The 26,501-nt window shown below is 44.9% G+C and overlaps 1 protein-coding gene across 4 annotated transcripts in view; it reads left to right on the forward strand.

The window, feature by feature from the left end:
* Nucleotides 1-296: 296 nt before the first annotated feature.
* Nucleotides 297-26,501, forward strand: part of CHST11 (carbohydrate sulfotransferase 11) — a 308,964-nt gene continuing 282,759 nt past the window's right edge. Inside the window, exon 1 of one of the 4 annotated variants that reach the window (XM_008004486.3) lies at nucleotides 297-1,160. In XM_008004486.3, the coding sequence (XP_008002677.1) occupies nucleotides 1,043-1,160 (118 nt within the window). In that variant the 5' untranslated portion in view covers nucleotides 297-1,042. Of the gene's footprint in view, nucleotides 1,161-1,214; nucleotides 1,408-26,501 lie in introns of those variants that run through there. The other 3 variants (XM_008004487.3, XM_073021047.1, XM_073021048.1) reach the window with 3 other exon arrangements.

The raw sequence follows: 26,501 nt of genomic DNA on the forward strand, positions 1-26,501 counted from the left end.
CAGCTGTCGCCTGACCCCAGGGTCGTGCAGTTTCCTTAACCTTGACTTTAAGTCAGCCCTCTTTAACCCCGACTCCCAAGCTGGGCTGTCCTTTGAAAGAAAAACGAAACCGCCCAGTTCTGAGCGTCGGAAAATGGGCACTCTCTCCCTGGGGGCTTGGGGCAACTTCCCCGCTACGTCGCCCAGAGATTTTAAATAACTGCCAGCCACCAGAAACCCCCTAACCCTTAATTCTCCCCTCCGAGACCCAGCCGGCTCCTTGCCACTTCCCTCTGCAAACGCTCACGGGGGTGGGTGGCAGCAACGAGGCGATTTTCTTCGTCTTTTTTTCTCCGGGTTTTGTCATGGAAACGCTGACACAACCTCCAGACGGCGGCCGAGCCCGGCCGGGGACTGAGGGCTTTTGGGACCCTGCGGGAGCGCGGCGCGCACACAGCACTCCCCGGGCAACAGCTGGACGCGACCATATCCCGGGTAGGGGCGGGGGGAGCGCGACGCTCCGCCCAGGCGCTAGGGTCCCTCCCTCCTCCCGGCTCTCCGCAGGCGCCCTCCCCTCGCCGGGGGCCGCGAGTTGCATTCGGTAAAGCCCAGCCCCAGAATATATAGATCTTTGGAGCGCAATGAAGTAGCCTTTGGAGAGGAGGGAGAGGGCCCGTCGGACAGCCACAGCAGCCAGTGCAGCGGCAGCGGCGGCGACACCACCACCATCACCGCTCGCACTCCAGCCGCCCGGCCCGCGACCAGGCAGCGGCGGCCGCCGGCGGGATCGGAGGAGGCGGCGGAGCGGCGAGGAGGAGGAGCAGGAGCGCGCAGCCAGCGGGTCCACGCATCTCAGCACTTCCAGACCAACTCCGGCACCTTCTACACCCCTGCCCGGGCTGGGGGCTCCAAGAGCGGCAGCGAAGCAAGCCCGATCCTCCCTCCGAGCCTTGCGCAGCTCTGCCCCGCGCCTCCCGGGCTCCGGTCCGCGCGGCGGGGTCCCTGCTCCTGCGCCCCGGGCGCGCCTCCCGGACACCCCGGTCCCCGCAGCCAGGACAAAGCCATGAAGCCAGCGCTGCTAGAAGTGATGAGGATGAACAGAATCTGCCGGATGGTGCTGGCCACTTGCTTGGGATCCTTTATCCTGGTCATCTTCTATTTCCAAAGTATGTTGCACCCAGGTAGGGGGCGCGTTAGCGTGGTTTTGTTAGATATTTTCTTCTTTCTCGCGCTCTCGCTCGCTCGCTCCCTCGCTCCGCCTGGTTTCTGCCTCTTCCAACCCTACCTCTCCGCCTTCGGCCTCTTCGGGGCTCCTGGCTGCCCGGGTGTACCTGGGTCATCGCGTCCGGATGGGGAGGAGAAGGGAAGGTGTGCTTTCCCCTCTTCTTCCTCCCGGCTCCGGGCTGGAGGATGGGACCAGGAGGGGCGGTAGTTTTTTTTTCTTCTTCTTTTTTTTTTCTTTGTGTCCCTTGTCTGTCTGTCTGCGAGGTAGCAGGGAAAGGGAGAGGTGTGGGAAGCAGCCGGGGGTGAGGGGCTGGTTTGAGGAGAACGAAACTGCCTCCCCGTTGCTGCCGAGGTCGGGGGATGAAAGAGTTACCCGAAGCCGGCTGCTCAGCGCCTGGGCGAGCCGCCTCTTCCTGGTTGCCGGGCCGGGGGCGAAGGGTTTACGCCCCGGCGAGGTTGAGAGTCCCTGAAGCAGGCTGGGGAGCCCGGCACTGGGCTCCCACGTATCCCGGGCTCGACGCAGAGCTGAGCAGGTGTGGAGAGAGGTCGGGTGCCCAGCGCTGCCCCTCCACCACGCGCCGGCCGTTTGCCCCCGGGGTCCGGCTCCGCAGTGACCTTGTGGATGGTGCCCCGGGGCCTGCTCCAGCCCCCAGCCCCTGAGATGGGAACTCCGAGCTCCTGGGTCATGCCTTGACCACTGCAGTTTTGGAGGAAACTTTGGTCAGGTCCTGGGCTGACCGTGCGTTTGCATCCCCCACTTCTGGAATCCGAGCAACGGGAATCCCCCGGGCGGCGTGGGAATGAACCCCATTCCTCCCGTCCCTTGCGGCTCAGGCAGAGTTCCACGTCCGAAATCTGGACTGGGGGAGGGACGAGGCTCGTCGCTTCCGAGGGGTGCGAGGGAAAGTTTGGGTCCTGGAGAGGGAGGGGCGCCCTCGAGCGCGGCGGCCGGGGGTGAGCAGCTCGGCTGCTAAGCCCAACAGGTAGAACCTTCCGAGAAGCCTGCCGGGTAACGCGGGTCTCCCCTGCTCCCTTTTCCCCTCCCTTAGCAGCCCCCTGCCGGGCCACGTTGGCTCAGAAATCCATTTTCTACGCCTCCGAGTTGCCTTTCTCAGCGTAGTCACAGCAATAATTTGCTTTTCTAATTGCAAGGAGGAGGGAGGTGGAAACGCATTTCCTTCCAGGGAAGTGGGGTTGGTGTTTTTCATTTTTGCCTCCCGCCTTCTTTCACTGTGTATCTAACGCTTTAAGCAGACGCAGTCCCGAATTCATCAAGCCTGCGTTTGGGTCGATGGCAGAGGAATAAAGCTGGTCTTTCCATCATACGGGCAGGGCTGCAGGCTGCAGATTCCTTGACAGCGCAGGGACAGACAGCCCCTTTGCCCCACTCGGCTTGGAGCAGTTGTTAAGGCAGCCACACTGCCAAGGATATGGTCCGACTCTACCACATGTAACCTCAGGACGTCCGAGCCAGCCCTGTTAAAGATGGCTTTTGTTTGCAGCTGGGTATTTTTAGTTTAATGTCAGCAAACTACAGCGGTGTTTGTCTCCTCACCCAGACCTGCGGTTGTGGAACTTATAAAGGAATTTAAAAATGGACCTGGCTTGCATTCCGGCAGGCAGGCCTTGGTTGCAGTGGGCAGGACCAGACAACCAGGGGTATCTCAGAGTGCCAAGCTCCTGGGGCCACCGGAGACCGGGCCAGACTCACCCCAGAGCGCCAGGGGACTGGTGGTGTGCAGATACACTGGGGTTCAAGCAGTTTAAACAAGGGGCGGGGTGATTTGGTCTAGACTCTAGAGCTGTGTTCAGGTTTCTTAAAGTTTTGCTGGGACCGTGAATGCCAGTAACGCTCTGTACAAATGCCAGAACAAGGATGAGTGTCAGCCTTCAGCAGGAATGCGCTTGAGCTTCTGTGTACCTGAAATACAATTGTCATGGAATTCTTTGTGAGAATTGGGAAATAACTTTCTAGCCAAAGATACTAGGAAGAAACTTCCAACTTGTAATTGGCACTTTGTGAAAATTTCCAGCTCTTGTTAGATTCTTAAGTTGACTTGAAAGTGACATCATATCTTTTCAGTCTAGCCTTTTGGAAAAGGCAGAGAACCTTTTCTAAGCTTGTGCTGATAAAGATCCTCTGTCAGTCCTGCCCCATCCTTTATGTCCCCTTCTAGTCCTATTTTCTCCTGTTGTTTATTCTTTGGATCTCTATAAATATATTTTTCTGATATTTCCCCCCAGTCCATAGCCAATACTACTTTCAAAACCTTCTATTGAATGTAGTTACAGATAGTTCATTTGAAAGGCCTTCCTTATTTCAAATTATTTACAGTTCCACAAAAACTCTGTGTCAACAGTTTATCATTACACGGGGCATAAAAATATACTTTGAAATCCACATTAAACATTTTCTTTTTGGGGGGTTCATTTTTTTAAGCTACACTGTTGATGACCGCTGATGTGGAATCTTTTTCACTGGTTTGAATTTCTTTAAAAGTTAAAGATCCTTGCTTCTCTGAAGTATCTTGGGGTAAGGAGAGCTGATCCTTCAGCCTGGCTCTGCAGTTTCTGTCTCTCCAGATCACCCTGGGAGAGGCAGAAGGGACCACAGCATGGCACAGATTGTGTAGCTAAAAATTTGGAGGCCTCTGGCAGGGGTTCCAGATACCTGCGTGTGAAATAGAAAAATAGTATTGCAAAGGCAGTGGGTTCCAGGCATCGTTGTGGCTGGAGGGTGTGAGACAGGGGAGAGAAAGAAAAAAAGGAGGGCGGGGCACGGTGGCTCATACCTGGAATCCCAGCACCTTGGGAGGCCGAGGCGGGTGAATCACTTGAGCTCAGGAGTTCGAGACCAGCCCAGCCAACATGGCAAAACCACATGTCTACTAAAAATACAAAAATTAGCTGGGTGTGGTGGCACATGCCTGTAATCCCAGGAACCCCGGAGTCTGAGGCATGAGAATAGCATGAACCTGGGAGGCAGAGGTTGCTGTGAGCTAAGATGGCACCACTGCATTCCAGCCTGGGCGACAGAGTGAAACTGTGTCTCAAAAAAAAAAAAAAAAAAAAAAAAAAAGACACAAAAAGCAGACAGCTGGCAAGGCTGGCTGTCCCTCTCTCAGATTCTAATCTGGGCCCCATTATCTTTTCTAATTCATAGAAATGATTAATTTGCAAATTTGAGTAATTGGTCATCAGTTGCACAAGGGTTTAGCAGAAGTGGGCCTTGTCAGTAGGATAGTTCCATTTAGAAGTTTTTGATACTCTGAGTTAATAGTCTTCCTTAAGAATATTTTACTGGACATGGACCAGGTTTTAGACTCCTATTTTAATCCCGATGTTTTTTGCACAGTGTCTGACAACAGTGGGTTCTCAATAAAATATTTGCTGGATGAATGCATGAAGTGGTTAAACTCCAGAAGTAGATCCACTTCTCCGGTTTTCAGGAAGGTCACTTCAAGCCTTGCCAAGAATGCCTGGTTGATAACTCTGACTCTGTCCGGTGGGGATACTTCCTACCTTCCTGAACTCTGACATGGACCCGGTTAAACTCATCAAGTGCCAGACAGGAGCTTTCACCGTGGCCTAAATTTGCAGCCTGTGAGGTGTAGGCAGCTGAGACACTGCTCTGTGTCCTGGATTCTGGAGAAGGTTGGCCTTGTTTAGCCACTAAGGAAATCCATCCATAGAACAGACACCTTCTATGGCCGTGAACTATTCCTAAAGTCAGGGAGAATGGAACCACAGACCTGCGGTTTCTATACAGGTTTGAGTTCACCAGTGAATGCTTCCTATGAAAGTTCATCAGCTTACATTAAAGTGTCTTGCATACCTGTCCCAGATGGCTGGGTTTTGATGGAGCTGTGTCATGCAGTGCAAAGCCGAGAGGCCCCCCAGGCTGCATTGGTGCAGAGTGTGTAAAGGCAGCTCTTCGGAACCTTCCTTTTGTGTTACTCCATAGGATTGTGGTTTTTGTTTGAAATCTACTGTTCACAGAAAGAAGCCTTCAGAGGAGAAAGCCTTTTCTCTCCTGTTTGCTTCCTCTCTATTATTTTTATTTTTGCAAAATGTTTATTTTCACTGTCACCTGGGATTTTTTTGCCTTGGTTGAATGTATTGAAAGATTATATCCTTTATTTAAAGATGTCTCTGTTTACCCCCTTGCAGTTTCACTTGATCAGGTTGAATCTAAAATGCGTTTTATATTATAATTTTAAACTAACTGTAAACATAATACGTGCTCATTTTAGAAAATTCAGGAGGTGGTCAGGTGCGATGGCTTACACCTGTAATCCCAGCACTTTGGGAGTCCGAGGCGGGTGGATCACCTGAGGTCAGGAGTTTGAGACCAGCCTGACCAACATGGTGAAACCCTGTCTCTACTAAAAATACAAAAAAGATTAGCCAGGTGTGGTAGTGCACGCCTGTAATCCCAGCTACTTGGGAGGCTGAGGCAGGAGAATCACTTGAACCAGGGAGGCTGAGGTTGCAGTGAGCTGAGATCGCGCCATTGCACTCCATCCTGGGCAACAAGAGTGTAACACCATCTCAAAAAAAAAAAAGAAAATTCAGGTGGTATAGAAGAAAAACAATCATTATTCCACCACCAAGAGGCAACTGGTACTTTAAAAATATATTATAGAATATATTTATATATATTTATATATTCTATATTTTTCTCAACTATGCAAAATGCATATATATAGTTGAGATAACATCATACATTTTGTATCCTGTTTGATAATAAGTATTTTAGACAAATACATCATTATCACAACTAGTTATTAAAGTTAAAGACAAAGTTTAGCCATAACTGTTTAAATGTATAGACTTGCATGTGTCTCCACCTCCCACTGTACCCCTTTGCAGGATGTCAGTCTGGTATTATTTTTTGCTGTGGTTGCACAAATTTAATGTTACATTACAGAATCTTTTTGCTTATACATGGAATGAGTTTGGAGTCGTACTCTAATTTGTAGGGGCTGTTCTTACGTTATATACCTGAAACTTCCATTGAAAAAGTGTCAAGAGGGTCTCAAATATGAGACTGTTATGAATTCTGAAAACAGCATTGAATCACTGAAGGTTCTCATGTACCCCGTAAATATATACAACTACTATGTACCTACAAAAATTAACAAGCAAAAAAAATAACTGAAGGAGAAGACATTTTTAGCATGGGGTCTCTCCTTGGTCGTTTAAGTTAAATGTTTGCACCTCGATGGAGCCTTTTCATAGCTGTGCTCAGATGAGAGAGACGTCGGTGATCTCCTTTGATTGTTACAGTCCTCATTTTCATTGCCTTCCAAAATAAAAGGACTGATCAGGCACCATAGAAAGGGTGGTTGGGGGGTTTCCGTGGGGTGAGGGGAGAGGGAATCCATCCTTCAGCCGAGGTATCTGTTGTTAGTATTTGTCTGGTTGAAAAATCATTTTGTTCATAGCTTTATCAGCACAGTCATTTCAAAACAGGAAGTCAAAGGCTCCTAAGCAAGGGCACCACCCTTTCCCTTCTTAAACCCACCAAAAGGACCTCTCTTTAATCTGGAGGTCAAGTGAAAAAGGCTCTCATGAAAGTCATTGCCAGCAGTTCTCTTCTAAGTTCAGACTGAGAAAAACCAGAAGTCATTCTGCTGATTCATTTTTTTTTTCTTTTTAGTTTTTCTTTTGAATTTTTGGGATATCACCTTTATAACAAATAAAAGGGGAGGCAGTTCTTCCTATGAGATCATTGAACAATCTGATCTGTCAGTTAAAATTTCCTGGAACTTGTAATTTGATGCATCTCAGATCGGATGTGATTGATTGAAACTTACAAGCCGGCTTGTTCTCCTCCTCCCCAGCCCCCTCTCTGTCTGTCTGTCTCTCTTTTCCTTTCTTCTCCTCTGTGCCAGATGCTGTTCTTGGCACTGGAGATCTAACACATACATCTCTGCCTTCATGGAACTTAGATTCTAGTGGGACAGACAGACTTTAAAAAAATGCAGAAGTGATATATATGGTGTATCAGATGGTGTGAAGAGAAAAACAAAACAGAGAAGATGGTTGAGGGATGTGAGAGGCAGGGGTTGCAATATAATATAGAGGTAATTAGGGAATGTCATTGATAAGACGACACTGAGAGCAGACAGCTGCAGGAAATGAAGGAGCCGGCCATGTTCCAGGGAGAGAGCAACACAAGTTCAAGTCTGGTCCCTGAGGCAAGAACATGCATGGCAAGGTGGTCAGAGTGCCTGGAGCAGAGGGACAGAGGCAGCCAACAACCACAGTGGGGAGACACAAGTCAGAGAGAGACGATTGTTTTGAGCTTTGGGTTTAACTGTAGATGGGAGGGAAGCGCTGCAGAAGCTTGAGCAGAGGACTCTTGGGGCAGGGAGGTGGGGAATAAGGGTGGAAGCGATGTAGAAAGATTGAAAATCAAGTCTCCTACCTGCACTTTTTTTTTCTTTTTTCTTTTTTTTTTTTTTTTTTTTTTTTGAGACGGAGTCTCGCTCTGTCGCCCAGGCTGGAGTGCAGTGGTACAATCTCAGCTCATTGCAACCTCTTCCTCCTGGGCCCAAGCAATTCTCCTGCTTCAGCCTCCTAAGTAGCCGGGATTACAGGCATGCACCACCACACCTGACTAGTTTTTGCATTTTTAATAGAGACTGGGTTTCGTCATGTTGACCAGGCTGGTCTCGAACTCCTGACCTTAAGTGATCCACCCTTCTCGGCCTCCCAAAGTGCTAGTATAGGTGTGAGTCACCGTGCCCAGCCCTCCTTGCACATTTGTGTTCATCTTTGGTCAGCCGATAGTATACTTTGATTAAGTGGTTACCATGTAAGTCCCATCTCCCCTCTACCACCTGCTCCCCCTTGACCCCCAACTAGACCATTTCCTTTTTCAATTTTTTAAACTTTATCTTTATTTTTAAAAATAGGGTCTTGCTCTATTGCCCAGGCTGGCGAGTAGTGGTGAGATCATGGCTCACTGCATCCTCGAACTCCTGGGCTCAAGGGATCCTCCTACGTCAGCCTCCCAAGCAGCGTGGACTTACAGGTGTGCCACCACACCCAATCCCATTTCCAATTTTTAAAGCAGTAATGAAGAGATCTGAAAAAGAGATTTGAGAACAATTTTGACTGAGCTTGTAGTGGGAAATTCGTAATATCTTCAGGGTGCAATCCGTGGCATTTGTGAATAAAAATATCTAGAAAAAGTGCCAGACTTAAATCAGCACTCAATAAAAATATAGCGATGAAATGGATCAACACTCTGGCAGTGGAAGACTCAAGTCCTAGTCTGGGGTCTCCCACGTCCTATCCCCATAAATTATTGTGTATTATTGATTCCAGGACGTATTTTTTCACATTTTAGTAATTATGTAATTTGTGTTGTGATTGATGGCATCTCAACACCGTGCTGCGCTTTAATGAGCAGCTGTTTTGTTTCTTAGTGTTCCGTCAAATAGTGTGCCTTCACCATGGATGCCTTCTGAGGCCACCTCTGTAAATTGTGGAAGTACTTTATGTAAACTGTGGCACACTTCATAACCTCAGTAAGTGATGAAAAAATGGCATTCCTCCAAGATGCAGACTCTGGGGGCTCAAAAGTACCTGGTTAGTCTTGAGTACTTGCTTCTCAATGGCCAGACTGGCATGCAGTCTGTCCAGGCCTTTTTAACTTTGCCTGGCACTTATTTTCAGAACCCAGGGCTTGTAGTTAGTATTTCTCAGATTAATGATGAGGTTGGTTAAGAGTTAGAATAGGGAGGGTGGGAAGTAGGTGATTTAACTTGGGACTTGAACCCGGAAGTTCATCTAGAAATAGACACAAACATTTGCCCAGGGAAAGTATCACCAATGTGGATTTTTGTTTCTTTCAAGGCTACTGAGCTGTCATGACTTTGTCATTTCTCTTTTCTGGCCCTTTTAGAAATGTACTGTAGTTGTTTGTTTTTTTGTACATCTTCCTCTTTTGATACAGCAAGGCATGGATTCTTTCAGGTTCATCTTTATAGCCTCTGACCCTGGCCCAGAGGTGCCTAGGAAACATTTAAAGAGTTAATAATTGATTCTCAAAGATAAGCCTTTCCACCTTGGTCACCACCTAACCCACGTGCCCAGAACTCAGAAGGAGGAGCCAGGTTGGATTGTCATGTACAAACAGCATCTGCTGTGGTCTAGTCCATTTGTCTCCCAAATCTCTTTGCTTCTGTTCTGCTATGGTTCAGGCAGGAAATAGAAATCAGTCTAGGTATTTTATTTTTTTTATCTAATTGAATATTTCTTTTTTTGAGACAGAGTATCACTCTGTTGCCCAGGCTGGAGTGCCGTGGTACCGTCTGGCTCACTGCAACCTCTGCCTCCCAGGTTCAAGCGATTCTCCTGCCTCAGCCTTCCAAGTAGCTGGGATTACAGGTGCCTGCCACCATGCCCAGCTAGTTTTTGTATTTTTAGTAGACACGGGGTTTCGCCATGTTGGCCAGGCTGGTCTCGAACTCCTGACATCAGGTGATCCGCCCGCCTCGGCCTCCCAAAGTGCTAGGATTACAGGCATGAACCACTGTGTCCGGCCCCAGTCTAGGTATTTTAAGCAGAAAGATATTTACTAGAGGGAATTTGGTGCTTATAAAGACATTAAGGGGCTGGAGGAATGGGGCTCCAGGAATGTCTCCCAGCTAATGGTAGTAATTTATTTAATAATTTATAAACAAATGTATGTTGGCATGGCTGCTCCAAAAAAAAAAAAAACCTGACTCACTAGGGGTGCTACACCCTCCGAGACTGTGTCTGGAACTGTTGAGTTCAAGAAAAAACTGATGACAAAGCCGGAGAGTGGACCCTGTAGTGCTGTTGCAAAAAACCCTCGTGTCCCCATCTCCATGCTCGCCAGCAGCCAAACAGCCCCAAAGGCAAGAAGACGGCCTCTGCCTCACATCTGCTTTCTAAATCTCAAGTGAGTGCGTCTGTTTGCGGGGAGCCAAATTCACATCTAGAACCTTAGCTTCAAAGAAGCCTGGGAAATACAGCTTTTCAATTACCAGCCTCTGCAGGCTAGAAAGCTTTCTAGAAGAAGGGTAAAATGAATGATGAGCAAATAATCACAATACTCACCGCACCCTATTGGTAAAACATATTTGAGCAGTCATCCCTCAATATATTTTGTTTATAAATAATTTCTGAATATTTCTACCATTATCTACATATCTAGGATAGGATCTGTAGTGACTGTAAATACATATGTCATTATCTGTTGGATAATTCTGTTGGCTGACTCTTTATCAATTCTAATTCTTTCATCCTTTTGACCTTGTAATGCTGTCCAGAAAGATACGATGGAGAGCTAGTACTTAAGAGAGAGGAATGCCATTTTCTCATGTGCCTGGATTGTGACAATTATCTCTAAGTTGTGGTTTCTTGGGATCTCTTTAGGCCTCAGTTCTATTTTGCGAGAAATAGGATAGTTAAAAGTAGATAATATAATCTGTAAATTTACTTATGATTCAGTTGTAAATGGTTATTCATTGAAATATGCTGAGAAGGGTGGAATCATTGAGGTGGTCACTCCAGTTCATTTTGTGGTTGAAGATACCTGCCTGAGTTTCGTAAGTGACATGTAATTTGATATGACAGGTTTAGTGGGTTGTTTGTGGCCATTTGTATTCTTGATATAGTTACATTTTTTTTTAGGTTAACCGAAAATGGAAGGTCTGGTGTTTAGATGAACAAAAAATGCAAAGTCTGATGTTTCCTTCCCAGACCCCTTTTGTGGCACAATGTCCACCAGGATTTTGGAACCCCAGGACTAGACCTGCCTTGAATATCATTGGTTATTGTCAGACCTGCCGTTGTCAACTCTGGGTAAAAGTCCCATGTTAACCTAGTGCCAGTTCTGGCAGTGGTGGAGGCTTAGTTTGGCTTTAGATAAGCAGTATGGGGAGGGCTGATATTTCCAGCATCACCAGGAATTGGGTTCTGTCTCAGGTCGATAGGGATCGAGACAAAGAAACCTGGTAATGGAAGTGTTTCAGTCCTTGTCATTCTCTGGCGTGAGTGGTTATCTTAAATGCCTTGGGAGAAAAAACTCACAAAGGCAACTCAAGTGAAATAAGCTGGTGGCTGGGTTTCTGTTAGAAACTGTTAACTTCAAAGAATCTCAGAAGAGGGAAACCACAGAGGCCCCTCTGAGGTAGTGTTGTAACAGGACACTTAACATTTCTTAACGGTTGTCATATTTTACCTTTAATATCATTGCATATTGTCATTCATTATAGTGAAAACAGCACAGAATTTGGAGTCTAGACACCAGCTTTTAGGATTTGGCTGTTCCCTATATCCATTTGACATCATTCAAGATATTTTTGTTAAATGCTTACTAAGAGTTAGGCTCTGTTCTAGGTGTGAATCAAACAGGTGAAAATCCATGTCCTCATGGAACATACATCATAGTGGGGGAGACACAATAACAAACGCATATTAAATTAAAGAGTATGTTTGAAGGTGACAAATGCTACAGGGGATGGGGAAGCAAAGAAGGGTGATGTGAAGTGGCAGTGGTGGGGAGATTGAAATTTTAAATAGGGTTGTCAGGGAAGTTCTCTCTGAAAAGGTGGCTTTAAAGATTGAAGGAGATGAGGTAGATGGGAGATGAGCCGATGAAATAATAAAGATATTTATCAGATATTATTTACCAAAGGCCAACTTGGGTCAGGCATTGAATATAGATTACTCCCCCACAGGACTCTTATAATGTGTATGCTGTAATTGCCACCATTTTACAAGGGGGGAAACTGAAGCATAGAGCATTATCCCTTGTCTGAGAGCCCCAGGAGAGGAATGGATGGAATAAGAACTATACCCAGCTGTATGACTTCATATCTGCTGCTCTGAACAGCTGGGAGGGCTCTCATTTGGGCATTAGTCTTCCCATCCACCTCAAAGATTGGTGAGAACGATTAGACATTCTGCGAAGGGTGGGACCTTTCTGCCCACAACGAATCATTCTGTCCAAATGCCACTAATGCCCCTCCTTGAGAAAGAGCTCAAGACACTGTGTGTAAACAGCATCTGGCGTAGTACTTGGCTGCCTCCCATGACTTGGGCAAGTGCCTGGCAAGTGTAGGGGCTTAATAATTGATTGAATGAGTGACTGAGTGAAAGTCGCAGACACGAGATTTGGTCCCCTCGTTTGCCAAGTGAAGGTAGTAATATCACCTCTCTTGTGGGTGGTAGTGGTACAGATTAAATGAAAAGTTAGATGTGAAAAGGCATTGGAAATGGATGTAAACCTATGTAACAAAACTGAGTGTCCTGCACATGTATCCTGGAACTTAAAATTAAATAAAATTAAATAAAAAAAGAAAAAATGAATGTAAAAGCAGTATAATCATATTGTTGTTGTGATAAGTGACCTGTGTGGTTCCTCGTTCAAGGATGTGAATCTCGATGTCAACATGATGCTGTTGTATTTCATTCTGTTTGAAACCTGAGCAAGTTTTTATCCTTTTAACCTGTGTGTCCTACACTGTTAAATTTACTGAAAGGATCTAACTTCTATAAGTATGAGACTCCTGTGAATATCTTCTCTCTGTATGTGCTCACTCTCTCTCTGCTGTGCTAACAGGCATACCCTCTGCCAAGGCCAAAACTGTGTAGCAGTTTGCAAAGCAAGAGTTTATTTTTGGTGAGGAATCAGCCTTGTGTTTTCTTGTTGAATGCAGTGACCAGAGCATTTCCTCCCAATTATGCACTTAATTATTCCTCGGGTTCCCATTGGCTTTAACAAGTGAAAATAACACAGGCACTGGTCGATGCCATTTCTGAAGCTGAACTTCGAGGAGGATGGAAAGCAGTCATTTCAGAAAAGTAACAGTGGTAGCATGGCAGCCCGTAGGTGAGCAGTTGTTGGCTGGGTTAGCATGGCTCATTGCACAGGACAGCATTGACTGCCTCTGTGTCTCCACATTAACTCCACATTAATGCAGTTAAACAGTTAAACATGGAGCTTGCTCTGTGGCTGGTGTTTGTAGCTGGGGCACAGATCTATTTCCACCCTTCTTCACCAGACTAGGTCCTGAAATTCAGTTCAAAGACTCCATCACCCTGATCTGGGATAGGCCCAGCATTCTTCGACCTGAGGCCAGGCTCACATTTGAAATAGTCCCTGTTAGGCTGGAGAGTTATCATAGAGGAAGGGGAGTGTATTTGTCAGGGCCCACATTTCTTTACAAGTTGAAAAAGTTTTTATCTTTTTAAGCACCCAGACTTCTTTCCATTCCACCTAATCATTGATTTAGACTATTTGTTTGCAACTGGTTTGGGACCTCCTTCTTCCCCCACAGGTGACAGGTGGCAATGTCTGGAGACACTTTGGGTTGTCATTAACTGGGGAAGGTGTGCTGCTGGCATTTAGTGAGTGGAGGCCAGGGATGCTGTTAGACATCCTACAATGGATAGGATAGACTTCCCCTGCAACAAAGAACAGGCCAGCTCAAAATATCAATAGTCGGGAAACCCTGTATTAGTCTGTTCTCACGCCGCTGTGAAGAAATACCTGAGAGTGGGTGATTTATAAAGGAAAGAGGTTTAATTGACTGTCAGTTCTGCATGGCTGGGGAGGCCTTAGGAAACTTACAATCATGGTGGAAGGCACCTCTTCACAGGGCAGCAGGAGAGAGAATGCGTGCAAGCAGGGGAGATGCCAGACACTGATAAAGCCATCAGATCTCATGAGACTCACTCACTATCATGAGAACAGCATGGGGGAAACCACCCCCATGATCCAATTAACTCCACTTGGTCCTGCCCTTGACACGTGGGGATTATTACAATTCAAGGTGAGATTTGGATGGGGACACAGTCAAACCATACCAAACCCTTATTTGATTAAAAATGTTTTTGATGCTTTATGAAAAAAACCAGTAACAATAATGATCACTTACCAAATACTTGCTCTGCATCAGACAGTGTGTCAGCTGCTGTGTTTGGATTATCCATCCTATTTAATCCCCACCACAGCCTTGTGAGATGCGCATTTACCAATCCCATTATACAGGTGAGGAAACTGAGGCTTAGAGAGGTGATGGAGCCTGCCTAATTGGAAAGCTGGAACAGGAGCCTGGCTCAGGTCTAACTGACAGCAAACACTGTACTCTTCACCTCACCAGTATGCCCATCTCCATGTTCTTGGTTTCAGATAATTAGATCAAGAAGTAATTATTTCATAAAGGCCTTAAGCTCAGCTGTAGACTCAGTAAGTGGAACATTCAGTGATAGCCCCTTCTCTTCTTACCCTACACTCTATCTCTGGTGAGCTCATCCCCTCTTGGGGTATCATCTGTGTTTAGATGATGCTCATGTCTTTCTTCAACTTGGACGTGACCTTGGGTCGAAGTCTAGTTCATGTATTACGTCTTGTATTACCATCCATCCCCTCTTGGTCAGAATGAGGGGATGGATGTCCTTCCTTTCGTCCCTGTGGTACTTTGTGTGCGTACATCTCTAATATTACTCATTCTGATAATTGACTCCTTCAGGAAAGGGGCCATGTCTTGTTTAGCACAATATCCCAACATCTGCAATAGATCCTGGTCACTCAGTAACTCTTTGCTAAAAGAAGGAATACACTGATGGTAATTGGTCACTAAGAAGAAAATCCCCCTTTTTGGGGTGGTGGGTTTGATTTTCATTTTGATTCTATGGTGAGCTGTCACTTAAGAGAGCCAAGAACAACCCCTTTTATACCGTGGTTAAATGTGAACAGCCAAAAAGTGAACAACTGTCAAAGTTGTAGGAATTGCATCACTGTAACCACAAAGGTAATTAAATGTGTCCCAGGAAGGGATCTGCTAATTTGGTTTGCAATGGGAGTGTCTGAGACAAGACTTTTGTAGAGCAGCACTGTCCAGTGGAAATACACTGCTACTGCCCACAAAACTAAATCTTCTGGTAGCCATTTTTACATTGAAAAAAGTAAAAAGAAACAGGTAAGATTAATATCGGAAATATTCCAACAAGTACTCAATATTAAAACTCATTGCAATATTTTACATAGTTTTAGTACTAAGTCTCCAGAAATCCAATGTGTATTTTTATAGGACATCTAAATTCAGATTAGCTGCATTTCAAATGCTTACTAGCCACATGTGACTAGGGCTACTGTAATGGATAGTGTAGCCCTAAAGTATTAGAGAATCTTTTCTACACTAAACTAGGGCTTTTTTTTGGTCTCCCCTCAACCTAATTAAAAAAAAAATTTATGGTGACAGAGCAAGACTGTCACCCAGACTGGAATGCAGTGGCGTGATCATGGTTCACTGCAGCTATGACCTGGGCTCAAGCAATTCTGCCACCTCAGCCTCCCAAGTAGCTGGGACTGCAGGTGTGCACCATCATACTGGGCTAATTTTTGATTTTTTTTTTTTTTTTTTTTTTTGTAGAGACAGGATCTAGTTATGTTGCCCAGGCGGGTCTCAAATGCCTGAGCTCAAGCGATCTTGCCTCAGCCTCCTAAAGTATTGGGAGTACAGGCATGAGCCATTGTGCCCGCCCCTTCCATTTTCTTAAGGGGATGTTGTCTTTCCTGGGTTTTAGCTATACCCTTTGGGAATAATATTGATTATCTTAAGGCTCAACATGTTAAATACAAGATATTGGCTGCAAAGTTTTACACACACACACACACACACACACACAAACACACACACATCCCTAAAGTCATTTCAGGCCTCTAAGGTATCTTCAAAGTCTTCTAGTTAATCAGTCGGTATCTGAAGCTTGATTGTGCTATTGAGATCTTAACACAGTCTGCCATGTAGCAAGAGCAACTGTTACTAGCTCCATTCTACAGATGAGGCAGTGGAGACTCAGAAGGATTTGGGGAATTGCTTAAATTTTGTTTCAAGTGGTTCTAATACCAACGTTTAGCTGCAAAGTGTGGGCCAAAGAATATTCATTCTATTAGGGTGAATGTAAACACACATACTTTACTGTCTTATGGGGCCAGATGTGATTGCTGTTACAAAGAGAGACAAACTGTGAAGGAAAGGGAGAGGAGGGTGATTGATTTTGGTGGTGGTGGGGATGGTGGTGGTGGTGGTGGTGGTGGTGGAAGGAAGTCTCCCAGGGAAAGTTGAGGTTTGCACTGGGCTCTGAAGGATGAGTAGAAATTTGCTAGCGGAATCTGGGAAAGGGGAGGAAAGACATTCTAGGTGAGGACGTCTGCCAGACCAGTGAGGAGAGTGATGTCTGGGAATACAGGAGCCCAAGGGTGGAGAGGTGGACCTGGATGGCTCTGAATGCTCTAAAGTTTGAGTTTTATTCTTAGGACCAGGGAGCCACAGGTTTAGTGACTCCTGTTTTTCAGATGATGAAATTTAAGCTGCATTTAAACTCTCTTGTTTCATTAGAAAGGCAGTAGTTTCAAACTCACTTTCTCAAAATGAAGTCGGGGCCATTTGGAAATCGTTTCTATTACCGTCATTTAATGGGAGGCAAGAAGATTATTCATGAACGACTAAAGTGCAAAGTAAGAAAGAGCTTAAAAGCATTCTGTAGTGGGATTTGAAACTCCTCTGTTTTGCGTTGCTCGGGCCAAAATTATAGGACATGGGGGTTAAATTTCAGTCTCTCAGTTGCTAATGGTGCCCTAGCTTCACCCTCAGAGGGCCCTGGAAGCAGTGGTGGGAGAAAGGGAAAGTGTGTAAATCGTCCCAGGGAAGAGAGTTTCTTGCTTCAGTGGGAGCTCGTGGGTGTATCCGGGTCAGGCTGCAGCTGTTGGGCTGCCCTAGAGATGAGCAGTGAAGGATGGAGAACAAAGTCTGCTGCTTCCTCCTGGACGTCAGACCCAAGTGCACTGTGTGTGGGGTCTGAGTGCATTGTCCCCCTGAAAGATGCTGCCCTGTGTCCTCTTTAAATCAAAAGGCTGCCTCTTTTTTAGGCTCCCCTTCCTGGGCTGTGGGAGAGGGCATGGGGCTATTGTAGAGCTCATACACCATGTGAAAAGGATCTCTCTGTGGCTTTCACAATCCCTTCTGGGGGCCATTGTGCTTGGTACAAAGCTGTGGGCTGCCTGTATTTTCTCTGCTAGACTGTAGCACTTGACGCCTGTCGATGAATAATCGAGAGCTGGTTTTCTCATAGGGGCATCTCACCACCTTTGATCCCCTTTATTTTCAGTTAAAACATCACCACCACCACCACCACCACCACCACCATCACGACAGGGAGAGCTCTTCCAAAGGCTTAATTGAAAAAGAAAGTAATATAATGTAATCACAGATATGCAGCATGTTTTAAAGGGGGCACGTGGATAGGCAAGCTAAAAGGGTTTCTGGATTTATGCTTGCAAACTTATACCGATTTAGGGATTAGGGATTTGAAGGTCTAATTGAGGTAGTACTTATTATTGGAAGCCTATGCAAAGGTATTGGAATGGAGATTATTTTGCAATTGGAAGAATTAGATAGTGAAATCCTTTAAGAGCCAAGGTTTCATTATATGTAGGGTTTTCTGTATAATTTTGCTGTTCAAAAATGGAAGTGCAGGTTTGAGATCAGTAACTGAATAGGCAATCTTTTAGTTAATTGTAATAAAACAGCTTTTGTTGCGAGAGTGTGAGCCATCATCCGAATGACAATTATGTGCTTAAAAATATTAACTAGGAATAGTGGCTTTGCTCACTTTAGGATAATCCATTGCATTTAGGAGGGGAGTGGCTCAGGGCTCCTTCTTGGGACTCTGCAGAGAATTCTTTCAAGGCTTATGCTGACTTTGTTTCCTGTGCCTGTAAAAGCAAAATGAGATTTTTAAAAATAAATCCAGGGCTGATAGTAAGTGTCTTCCTGCAAATGAGATTTGAGGGATGTGCAGGATGTTGTCATTGGAAAGTCACAGCAACATTCCTTTTTTATTTTCATAGGAAATAAACAAGGAATGGATTAGGAACACAGAGGTCATTGCTGAGTGTTCGATCTGTTATAAAACTCCAACAAAGTAGAAAGGGCATTGGGTAGGCATTGGGTGGGGCATCAGGGATCTTGGGTTCTTGACCGGCTTCTTCTACCCGCTTTTGGGGACCCCACATGTGTTACTAACAAATGTAGATGTTGGCAGTTTTCAAACTACTCCTTTAAGCCCAAGCATGGGGGTAGGTCCTTGGAGGGGGCTAGGGGGTCCCAGTAAACCCCACCCCAATCAGAGTGGTTCCTTGCTTATCTGTTTCATATTTTGGGGTTCTCAATAAAATTTTGTTAGAATAAAGTACTTCAGGGCCAAAACCAACAATTTTGCAGTTGACTACTTAGACTATTTCTGAGGTCTCTACCCGACTCAGATCTGATGCTATTAGCAGTTCTCAAAATCAATACACATTTACATGTGGGTTTAAATCATAATTAAAATGAATAATTACTGTTCATGCAGTATGAACAGTCTGACATCTGTCCACCCCTCTATCCAGCACTCAAACATTTATCGACCAAATATTTATCTGACTGAAGAGACAAATCTAAATAAGACTTAGTTCCTGCCTGCAAATAACTTGCAATTTAGCAAGTGGTGACAGACCTGTAATTGTTAGCTGTAATGCTTTATAATAATGGCTATGGGCAGCTAGGGAAAAAAAGGGAGTAATTAGTTTAGGGAGGTCAGGGAACTTGACAGAGGAAGGAATATTTGAGCTGGGCTCTGGTCATTTGTTCAGTTATTTAACAAACATTTGTTGAATGGCTGCCATTTGTGCCAGGACTGTTCCTGTGCTAGGGAAACAGCAGGGGACAAAACAGACAATGATCCCTATCTTAATAGAGCTCATGTTCTTGGCATAAAATTTATCAAGGGGCAAGGTTGGTGGCCCCACTGGCTCCTTTACCATCATCTCCCTCCCCTGCCCCATGATACCTCAGAGTAAAGCAGTATTTTTTTATATATATATATTTCTGATTATGAAATTAATTCAAGTGTATTATAGAGAATTTTGAAAAAAGAGACTTACTTGCAGAAAAAGTCACCCCAATCCCTGCCATATATATGCATATATATATATATATTTATTTATATGTATCCATGGAAAAATAGACCAGAAGGTCAAGATATTTTTCCTGGGTGGCAGGGATTAGGGATGAATTTTTTTGAAAGTAGGTTCCATATGTGTATATATATATATAACTTTTTTTAGAAGTAGGTCCCATATATATAAAAAAAATATATTTACAAAGATATATTTTAAAAAGTTATCCCTAATATATAATTATAAATGTATATAATATATATTTACAAATATATACATATATGTAATACTTGTAACATACTTACATATATGTATATATTATAATATATACATACGTGTATATAACATACATTACATATATGTTATATATAATAGCATATATCACACATATATGCAATATACATAATATAGTATACACACATGACATAATATGCATTACAATATACACATATATAATATATACACATATATGTAAAATATGTAATATATGTGTGTATATATATTTACAAAGATGAAATCATCAGGCTTATATTATAGTGTATTTTGCTTTTCCCATGTAGCACCGAATCATGGGCATTTTCTCATGTCATTCAGTTGTCTCTGACAGCACTGTAATATTCCATCAGATGGATGTATTTTCATTTTGCCATTCTCCTTTGTTGAACATTTTTGAAAAAGATTTCCCCTTTTAAAAAATGCCATTTTTTTTTTTTTTTTTTTGTAAACTAAACTTTTGTCTGAGTTTCTTAATGTCTCTTTCAAATAACATTTCAGAGGGGGAATTCACAGGTTATAAACCTTTGAAGGCTCTTGATAAGTGTAGCCAAATTATTTTCTAGAAGATTGTATCTATTGATGCTCCAACCAGTAGTGTGTGAAAATGTCCATCTTACTATATCTCAGCTCCTTTGATTAAGCTGCCATCCAGATTCCTGATGAAGCCTTCCTGTATCTCAGCATTCATGCTTTCATTGAGTTTTTGGCCCACACTAGATTATAGGCTTCTGGAGGCCACAAACTGTGTCCCCAGTCCCTAGCGTATGACAGACTTGTAATAAAATAAATGTTTGTTGAATACATGCTTGCATGTCTGAATGAATGAGCCAAGGAAGGTAAGGAGAGGTTTCACTTGATATCTGGGAAGAGAACAGAACTTTCTTCAGATGTCACAAAGTATTTTATTAATGGTTTCCAGGGATAGGGAGATTCATGAATGGACAAGTAGCTTGCTGTAAATCTACCTCCATACCCTCAGTGCCTGTCCAAGAGTCCTATAATAGATCATCCTTAGGATTCAAATTAAATGAAAAGATACATTTTCACTGCTACTCACTAGGTACCCGTTACAGGTGTTAAATCATTTAGTCTTCTCCACAGCCTGGCGAGGAGGACTGGCCTTATCCTCATTTTTAGGTGGGACTCAGAGAAGTTTTGTAATTAACTTAAGGTAACACAGCGAGTTATCGGTGGAGCTGGGATGCCCTGGCTCATCTGACTCAAAGTGCTGTAATGAGAACTTCTCTCTGCAAAGCGTGGGCTAGCATCTGTGAGGAAAATTTCTTTTTGTGATTGACGAGGAAAAACATATGGAGAAACCCTATTGTCTAAATGCTGTCTCTCTCCCTAATTTATAGGTTGAAACCTACTCCCCAGTGTGAGGCCCTTAGAAGGTGGTGGTCTTTGGGACGTGATTAGGTCATGAGGGAGCCCTCATGAATGGGATTAGTGCCCTTATAAAAGATACCCCAGAGAGACCTTACCCCTTGTGCCGTGGGAGGACACAGTGAGAACCAGGAAGTGGGATCTCTGCAGACACCAAATCTGCCAGTGCCTTGATCTTGGACTTTCCAGCCTCCAGAACTGTGAGCAATAAATTTCTGTAGTTTACAAGCCACCTAGTGCAAGATATTTTGATACAGCGGTCCAAATGGATGAAGACAAGGAACGATCCTTGAGCTGAAAGGAAAAGGGACAATCGCTCTACAGTTGGGAAGACACAATGATAGCTCTAGGAAACATTGTGCACTCAATGGTCCTCAACTGATGGGAGAAAGGAATTCAGTTACGAGGAAGTTCATTTAGTGAGAAGGCCTAAGAGCTCTTCACAGGTCTCCTGTGACTCTTAGAAGGGTAATGGCTGGCAGCATCCTGAGAATGAAGCCTCTTTAGGGAGCTCTGTGTTAATGGTGCTCTCGAGTTTGGGAAACAACCCCCCTAACAGGAAGTGGGGGTGGGAGACAGGGAGAAAAAAACCAAACCAAACCCATAACGCAAACTGTATCTTTCCTCTTGCAAAAGTGAAAGACATTGCTGATAGTTAAACACACACACACACACACACACACACACACACACGGCAGATGGAGCTTCCTGTGTAATATTTCTGTTACTTATCTCTCCAGAAGGAAGGAAGGCCTGGGTATATTTTAATTTTATTATTTTCATTTCTTAAACTTTAAAAAATGATTTCCACTAGCCCATACCAGATGACCCCAAAATACACTGTAAGTAAAAATGCGATATTTGCCATGCGAATGCAGTGCCAGCACCTCTCTTCCACCAGGTCCACGTCCCTAAGCCTTTTTATATCTGCACTCTGGAGTCTCCACTGACCCCTTCCCCATAGTCTCTTTTATGTACACCCTGACTTCCCAGCAACAGGGTGCTGAGGTGGAAGCGGATGAGGGGAAGTGAGAATAAGTCTAAAATAGCTGTCTATTAGGTTTCCTGTTAAGTAGGATGTGGTCAATTAGCTTCGGTTATCTGTAAGTCTAGTTCAGGCTGTTCCTGTTAACAGCTAAGTATTCACGGGGCCCCAGAGCATGGAGGTTCTTGCCTGGGAAGGAAAGCAATGATCAGAAATGTTGGGACACAGTCACTAGCTTGAGGAAAACCGGTGGGATTTGGCCTTTTGGGAAATAAGGGTGGTGTTCCCTGTGGCCATTGGCGGCAGCAGCAGGCAATTTCAAGACTTTCAGGAGGTGATTGGAACCATCTAGTCTCTGGTCATTTGGGGTATGTGATGACATGGTTTGGTTCTTAACACATAGTGGAAGAGGCAGTGAACTGGTGCCTTCATTCTAGGGAGCTATTGAAAAGGAGGTTTTTAAAACTGGAAATGATAACATGGTAGGAACCTTTAAACAGTGCATTTCCAAGGCATGCCCAAGGAAAAGCCATTTTCAAAAGAGTCACCTGTCTTTACTTGGCATTTCCAAACTTGCCTCAGATATCTTTCTGAGGGACTCTTAAGGTATTGGTAGGAATTGGATGCAACTCCTTCCTTTCCCAACCTAATTCAAATTGCTTTAAGCAAAAAAAAGTGCCCCCCTTTTTTTTTTGGCTCAGGGAACTGAGCCAAACTCAGTGTGGCAGAGTCCAAGCACCCTAGGATGTGATTGTTCGTGCTGTGTCTGTCTCCTCATGGTGGCAAGATGGCTGCCTGTGGTTCCAGCCTCCATCCCAGCCTTTGAGCAGTCCCAGTAGAAAGAGAGGGTACTTCTTTTTTCCAGCAGTTTCCACAAAAGCCCTGGAATGTGAAGTTCTTAAGGGCAGGGGTTTTTATATTTTGTTTACTGTCATCCCCAGCTCCTACAACGGTGCCTGTCTTACAGCAAGTGTTCAATAAAGATGTGTTGAGTGAGCAAATCTCATTGGTGTGGCTGGGATCACATGCCCAGTTTGAGAGTAAGGCTGGGAGTGGGAGAGGGTGGTTCTCAAAGAAAACTGAAGATGCCGTTATCCAAGATAGGTATCTGATCTTGTTTTTCTGATGAATAACAGAACCAAGAGAGGCAAGAGGTAAAAAAATATATAATTCGCTTTTGAAAGTCTTGCATTCTTAGGTAGCAGGTAGTATGTTTGGAGGTTTTTGCCACTGGGAAAACCTATTTGGACTGAAAATGGCCACATGAACTTTTGATTCTGTTTACCTCCTGTTGCTAGAAGACAAATGTGTTCCTATGACTTGAAGAAGCCGCAGAACATATTTTTCTCGTGTAAGCATGCCACTTGTTGAAGATGGCTCACCACCATGTCCTACCAGTGGGGAGAGGGAGAGAGGTCCAGCGAGGGCATTCCCCTTGGATCCATCACTTTTGCTTAAATCTCACTTAGCTCCAGCCATTTCTGTCTGCAGGGGAGGCTGGGAAAGGTTGTCTTTGTTCTGTGTGGTCATGTAAAAGAAACTTGTGTTTTCTTTATTCTAAAGGAAGACAGAGAATGGATACTGGGGGTCAACCAAGAGTTGTGCTGCAAAAGGTTCTATACTTTAGTTGGTCAGTGCTCTCAGCCCTTATTGAATTTGGGCCTATATTTCATAAACATCTGCTTAGTCAGTGCGCTGAGTTGATAGTGTCCCCCTCAAATTCATGTCCTTCCTGGAACCTCAGAATGTGACTTGACTTGGAAATAGGGGCATTGCAGGTATAGTTAGTTAAGACGAAGTCAGCTGGGTGCAGTGGCTCCTGCCTGTAATTCCAGCACTTTGGGAGGCCAAGGCAGGTGGATCACGAGGTCAGGAGTTTGAGACCAGCCTGGCCAGGATGGTGAAACTCTGTCTCTAGTAAAGAACACAAAAAATTAGCCGGGCGTGGTGGCGGGTGCCTGTAATCCCAGCTACTCAGGAGGCTGAGGCAGGAGAATTGCTTGAACCCGGGAGGTGGAGTTTGCAGTGAGCCGAGATCATGCCACTGCACCACAGCCTGGGCTACAGAGCAAGACTCTGTCTCAAAAAAAAAAAAAAAAAAAAAAAAAAAGAAGTCATATTAAAGGACAGTGTGCCCTTAATCCAGTATGACTAGTGTCCTTATTATAAGAGGAGAAGAGGCACAGAAACACACATAAGACCATGTGATAATGGAGGCAGAGTCTGGAGTGATGCTCCCATGAGCCAAGGAATGTCAGGAGCCACCAGAAGCTGGCAGAAACAAGAAAGGATCCTTCTCTAGAGGCCTCAGAGAGGGCATGGGTCTGCCAACATCTTGATTTTGGACTTGTGGTCTCCAGAACCATGAAGGAATACATTTCTATTGTATTAAGCCACCAAGTTTGTGGCACTTTGTTATAGCAGCCCTGGGAAATTACTGCAGTCTGAAGGAACACATTTCTTGCCTTGACCCAGCAGGGATTCTTTCCAGTTGGAGTCAGGGGATGTGGCTTCTTAGCTTCGCCCCTGTGCTGGGATGTGACTCAGCAGAGGTCACTTAACCTCTCTGTGCCGTACTTTCCAGCTATGAAACGGGAAGAGAGCTGCCTTTCTGCTCTGCGGTAACATTGCAAAGGTACAGCCTTTCATGACTTCTCATTTTACCCAGAAGAGAAACCCAAATCCTTCGCCTGATCTCAAGGTCCCACCTCACTGAGGCCTGCCTGGTCCCACTTCCTTGTTCCCCTGCCCAGCTGGACTTGCACCACTCTGCCTTCTTTCAGTGCCTTACACGCTCTTGCCATGTCACGAATTTTGCACGTGCCATTCCCTGTGCTTGGAGTGCTTTTCCTTCAGGTCCTATTTAATGTTGCTTCCTTGTATTGACCTTCCCAGCTGGGTGTGCTGGAATAAGTTATCACTTAAAAAAATAATCTACTGTCAGACTCTACAATTTTTAGAATTTGACCCAGGTTTTTTAAGTCACTGAAAGAAATGGTTTCAAAAACCAAACCTGGCTGCAGTCACCTGAGCCCACTGTTCCAGCTCGTGGCTTACTTCTATAGGGAGCGGTCACGGATTCTCGCACGTGATGGTGGGGGCAACGATATCAGAAATGGCAAAGATTGGCCAAGAAAGGGAAGGCATTTTTGGAAAGGGCTCTGGGGTTTCTGATACCTAAATGTCTCATCCAAGTGAACAGAGTATTTACTCGTCTATGACTTGAAAAAAGAGTATCTTTTTGATGTTATTGTAAATAGGATTGTTTCCTTCCTTCCCTCCTTCCCTCCTCCCTCCTTCCCTCCTTCCCTCCTTCCCTCCTTCCCTCCTTCCCTCCTTCCCTCCTTCCCTCCTTCCCTCCTTCCCTCCTTCCTTCCTTCCTTCCTTCCTTCCTTCCTTCCTTCCTTCCTTCCTTCCTTCCTTCCTTCCTTCCTTCTTTCTTTCCTTCCTTCCTTCCTCCCTCCCTCCCTCCCTCCCTCCCTCCCTCTGTTCCTCCCTTCCTTTCTCTTGCATTTTTTTTTTTTTTTTCAGAGTTTTGTTCTCGTTGCCCAGGCTGGAGTACAGTGGCACGCAGCCTCCACCTCCCATGTTCAAGCAATTCTCCTGCCTCAGCCTCCCGAGTAGCTGGGACTACAGGAGCCCGCCACAATGCCTGGCTAATTTTTTTTATTTTTTATTTTTATTTTTTTAGTAGAGATGGAGTTTCACCATGTTGGCCAGGCTGGTTTCAAACTCATGACCTCAAATGATCTACCCACCTCAGCCTCCCCAGGATTGTTTTCTTGATTTTATTTTTGGATACATCATTGCTGATATAAAGAATGTATGGCTTTTTTTTTTTTTCCTATTCCTCACTACCTTCTGCCTTCCTTTTGCCTTCCCCCATCCCTTCTCTTTGCTGAAGACGGTGTGTCATCTGGGGTAGCCCTGGGTATTTATGAGCCAGTGGAGGCTGCTCTGCCACCTGGGGCCGGCTGGGTCCCAGAGCCACATCAAACGGGGAGCCCCCCAAAAATGAAAGGAGGCCATGTCAAATGGGCAGCTGGTGTTTACTTCTTTTAAGTTCAGGCACATCCTTTACATCCACATGGCTTTATTTCTAGGCAAGTGGGCTCACCATTTTCCTAGACCAAGTGGCCACTGCCTCCCTTCCCTTTCCCCCACCCTCAGTGTCATTTTGGCTTTTCCCACAGAGGAAAGGCTCACAGAACTCCAACGTGGTTCTGCTTGCTTAGATCGATGAGACAAGATTTTGGTCCTTTGAGCAAGGTAGGAATTATTGTAATAAGAGCTGACAATTATGGAGGACCTAGTGTGTGCCCGGAGCTTCACACACATTTGCCTCAAATTCTCACAATGACCTCATAAGTTACATGTTACCTTCACATTATGGACAAAGACAGCAGCTCAGAGAACTCATTCCACTTACCCAAGGTTGCAGATTTCAGCTCGGGCCCAACTCACTCCAGAGTCTGTGCATCCCCCCAATAGACTCTAATGTCTTAAAAATGTCCTCACTTTTTCTGTCTTTTAGTGGCTTCATGTCTGAAGTCTCTGCGTACTTTTTGGAACAGAAGGCGGTTCTCATAGACTTGGCCCAGAGTCAGCATGGGAGAAAGTCATCCTGTCTGAAACAATGCTGATTCGGGTCACGATAGA

The sequence above is a fragment of the Chlorocebus sabaeus genome, chromosome 11 (assembly GCF_047675955.1).
Source record: "Chlorocebus sabaeus isolate Y175 chromosome 11, mChlSab1.0.hap1, whole genome shotgun sequence".
Taxonomy (NCBI): domain Eukaryota; kingdom Metazoa; phylum Chordata; class Mammalia; order Primates; family Cercopithecidae; genus Chlorocebus; species Chlorocebus sabaeus.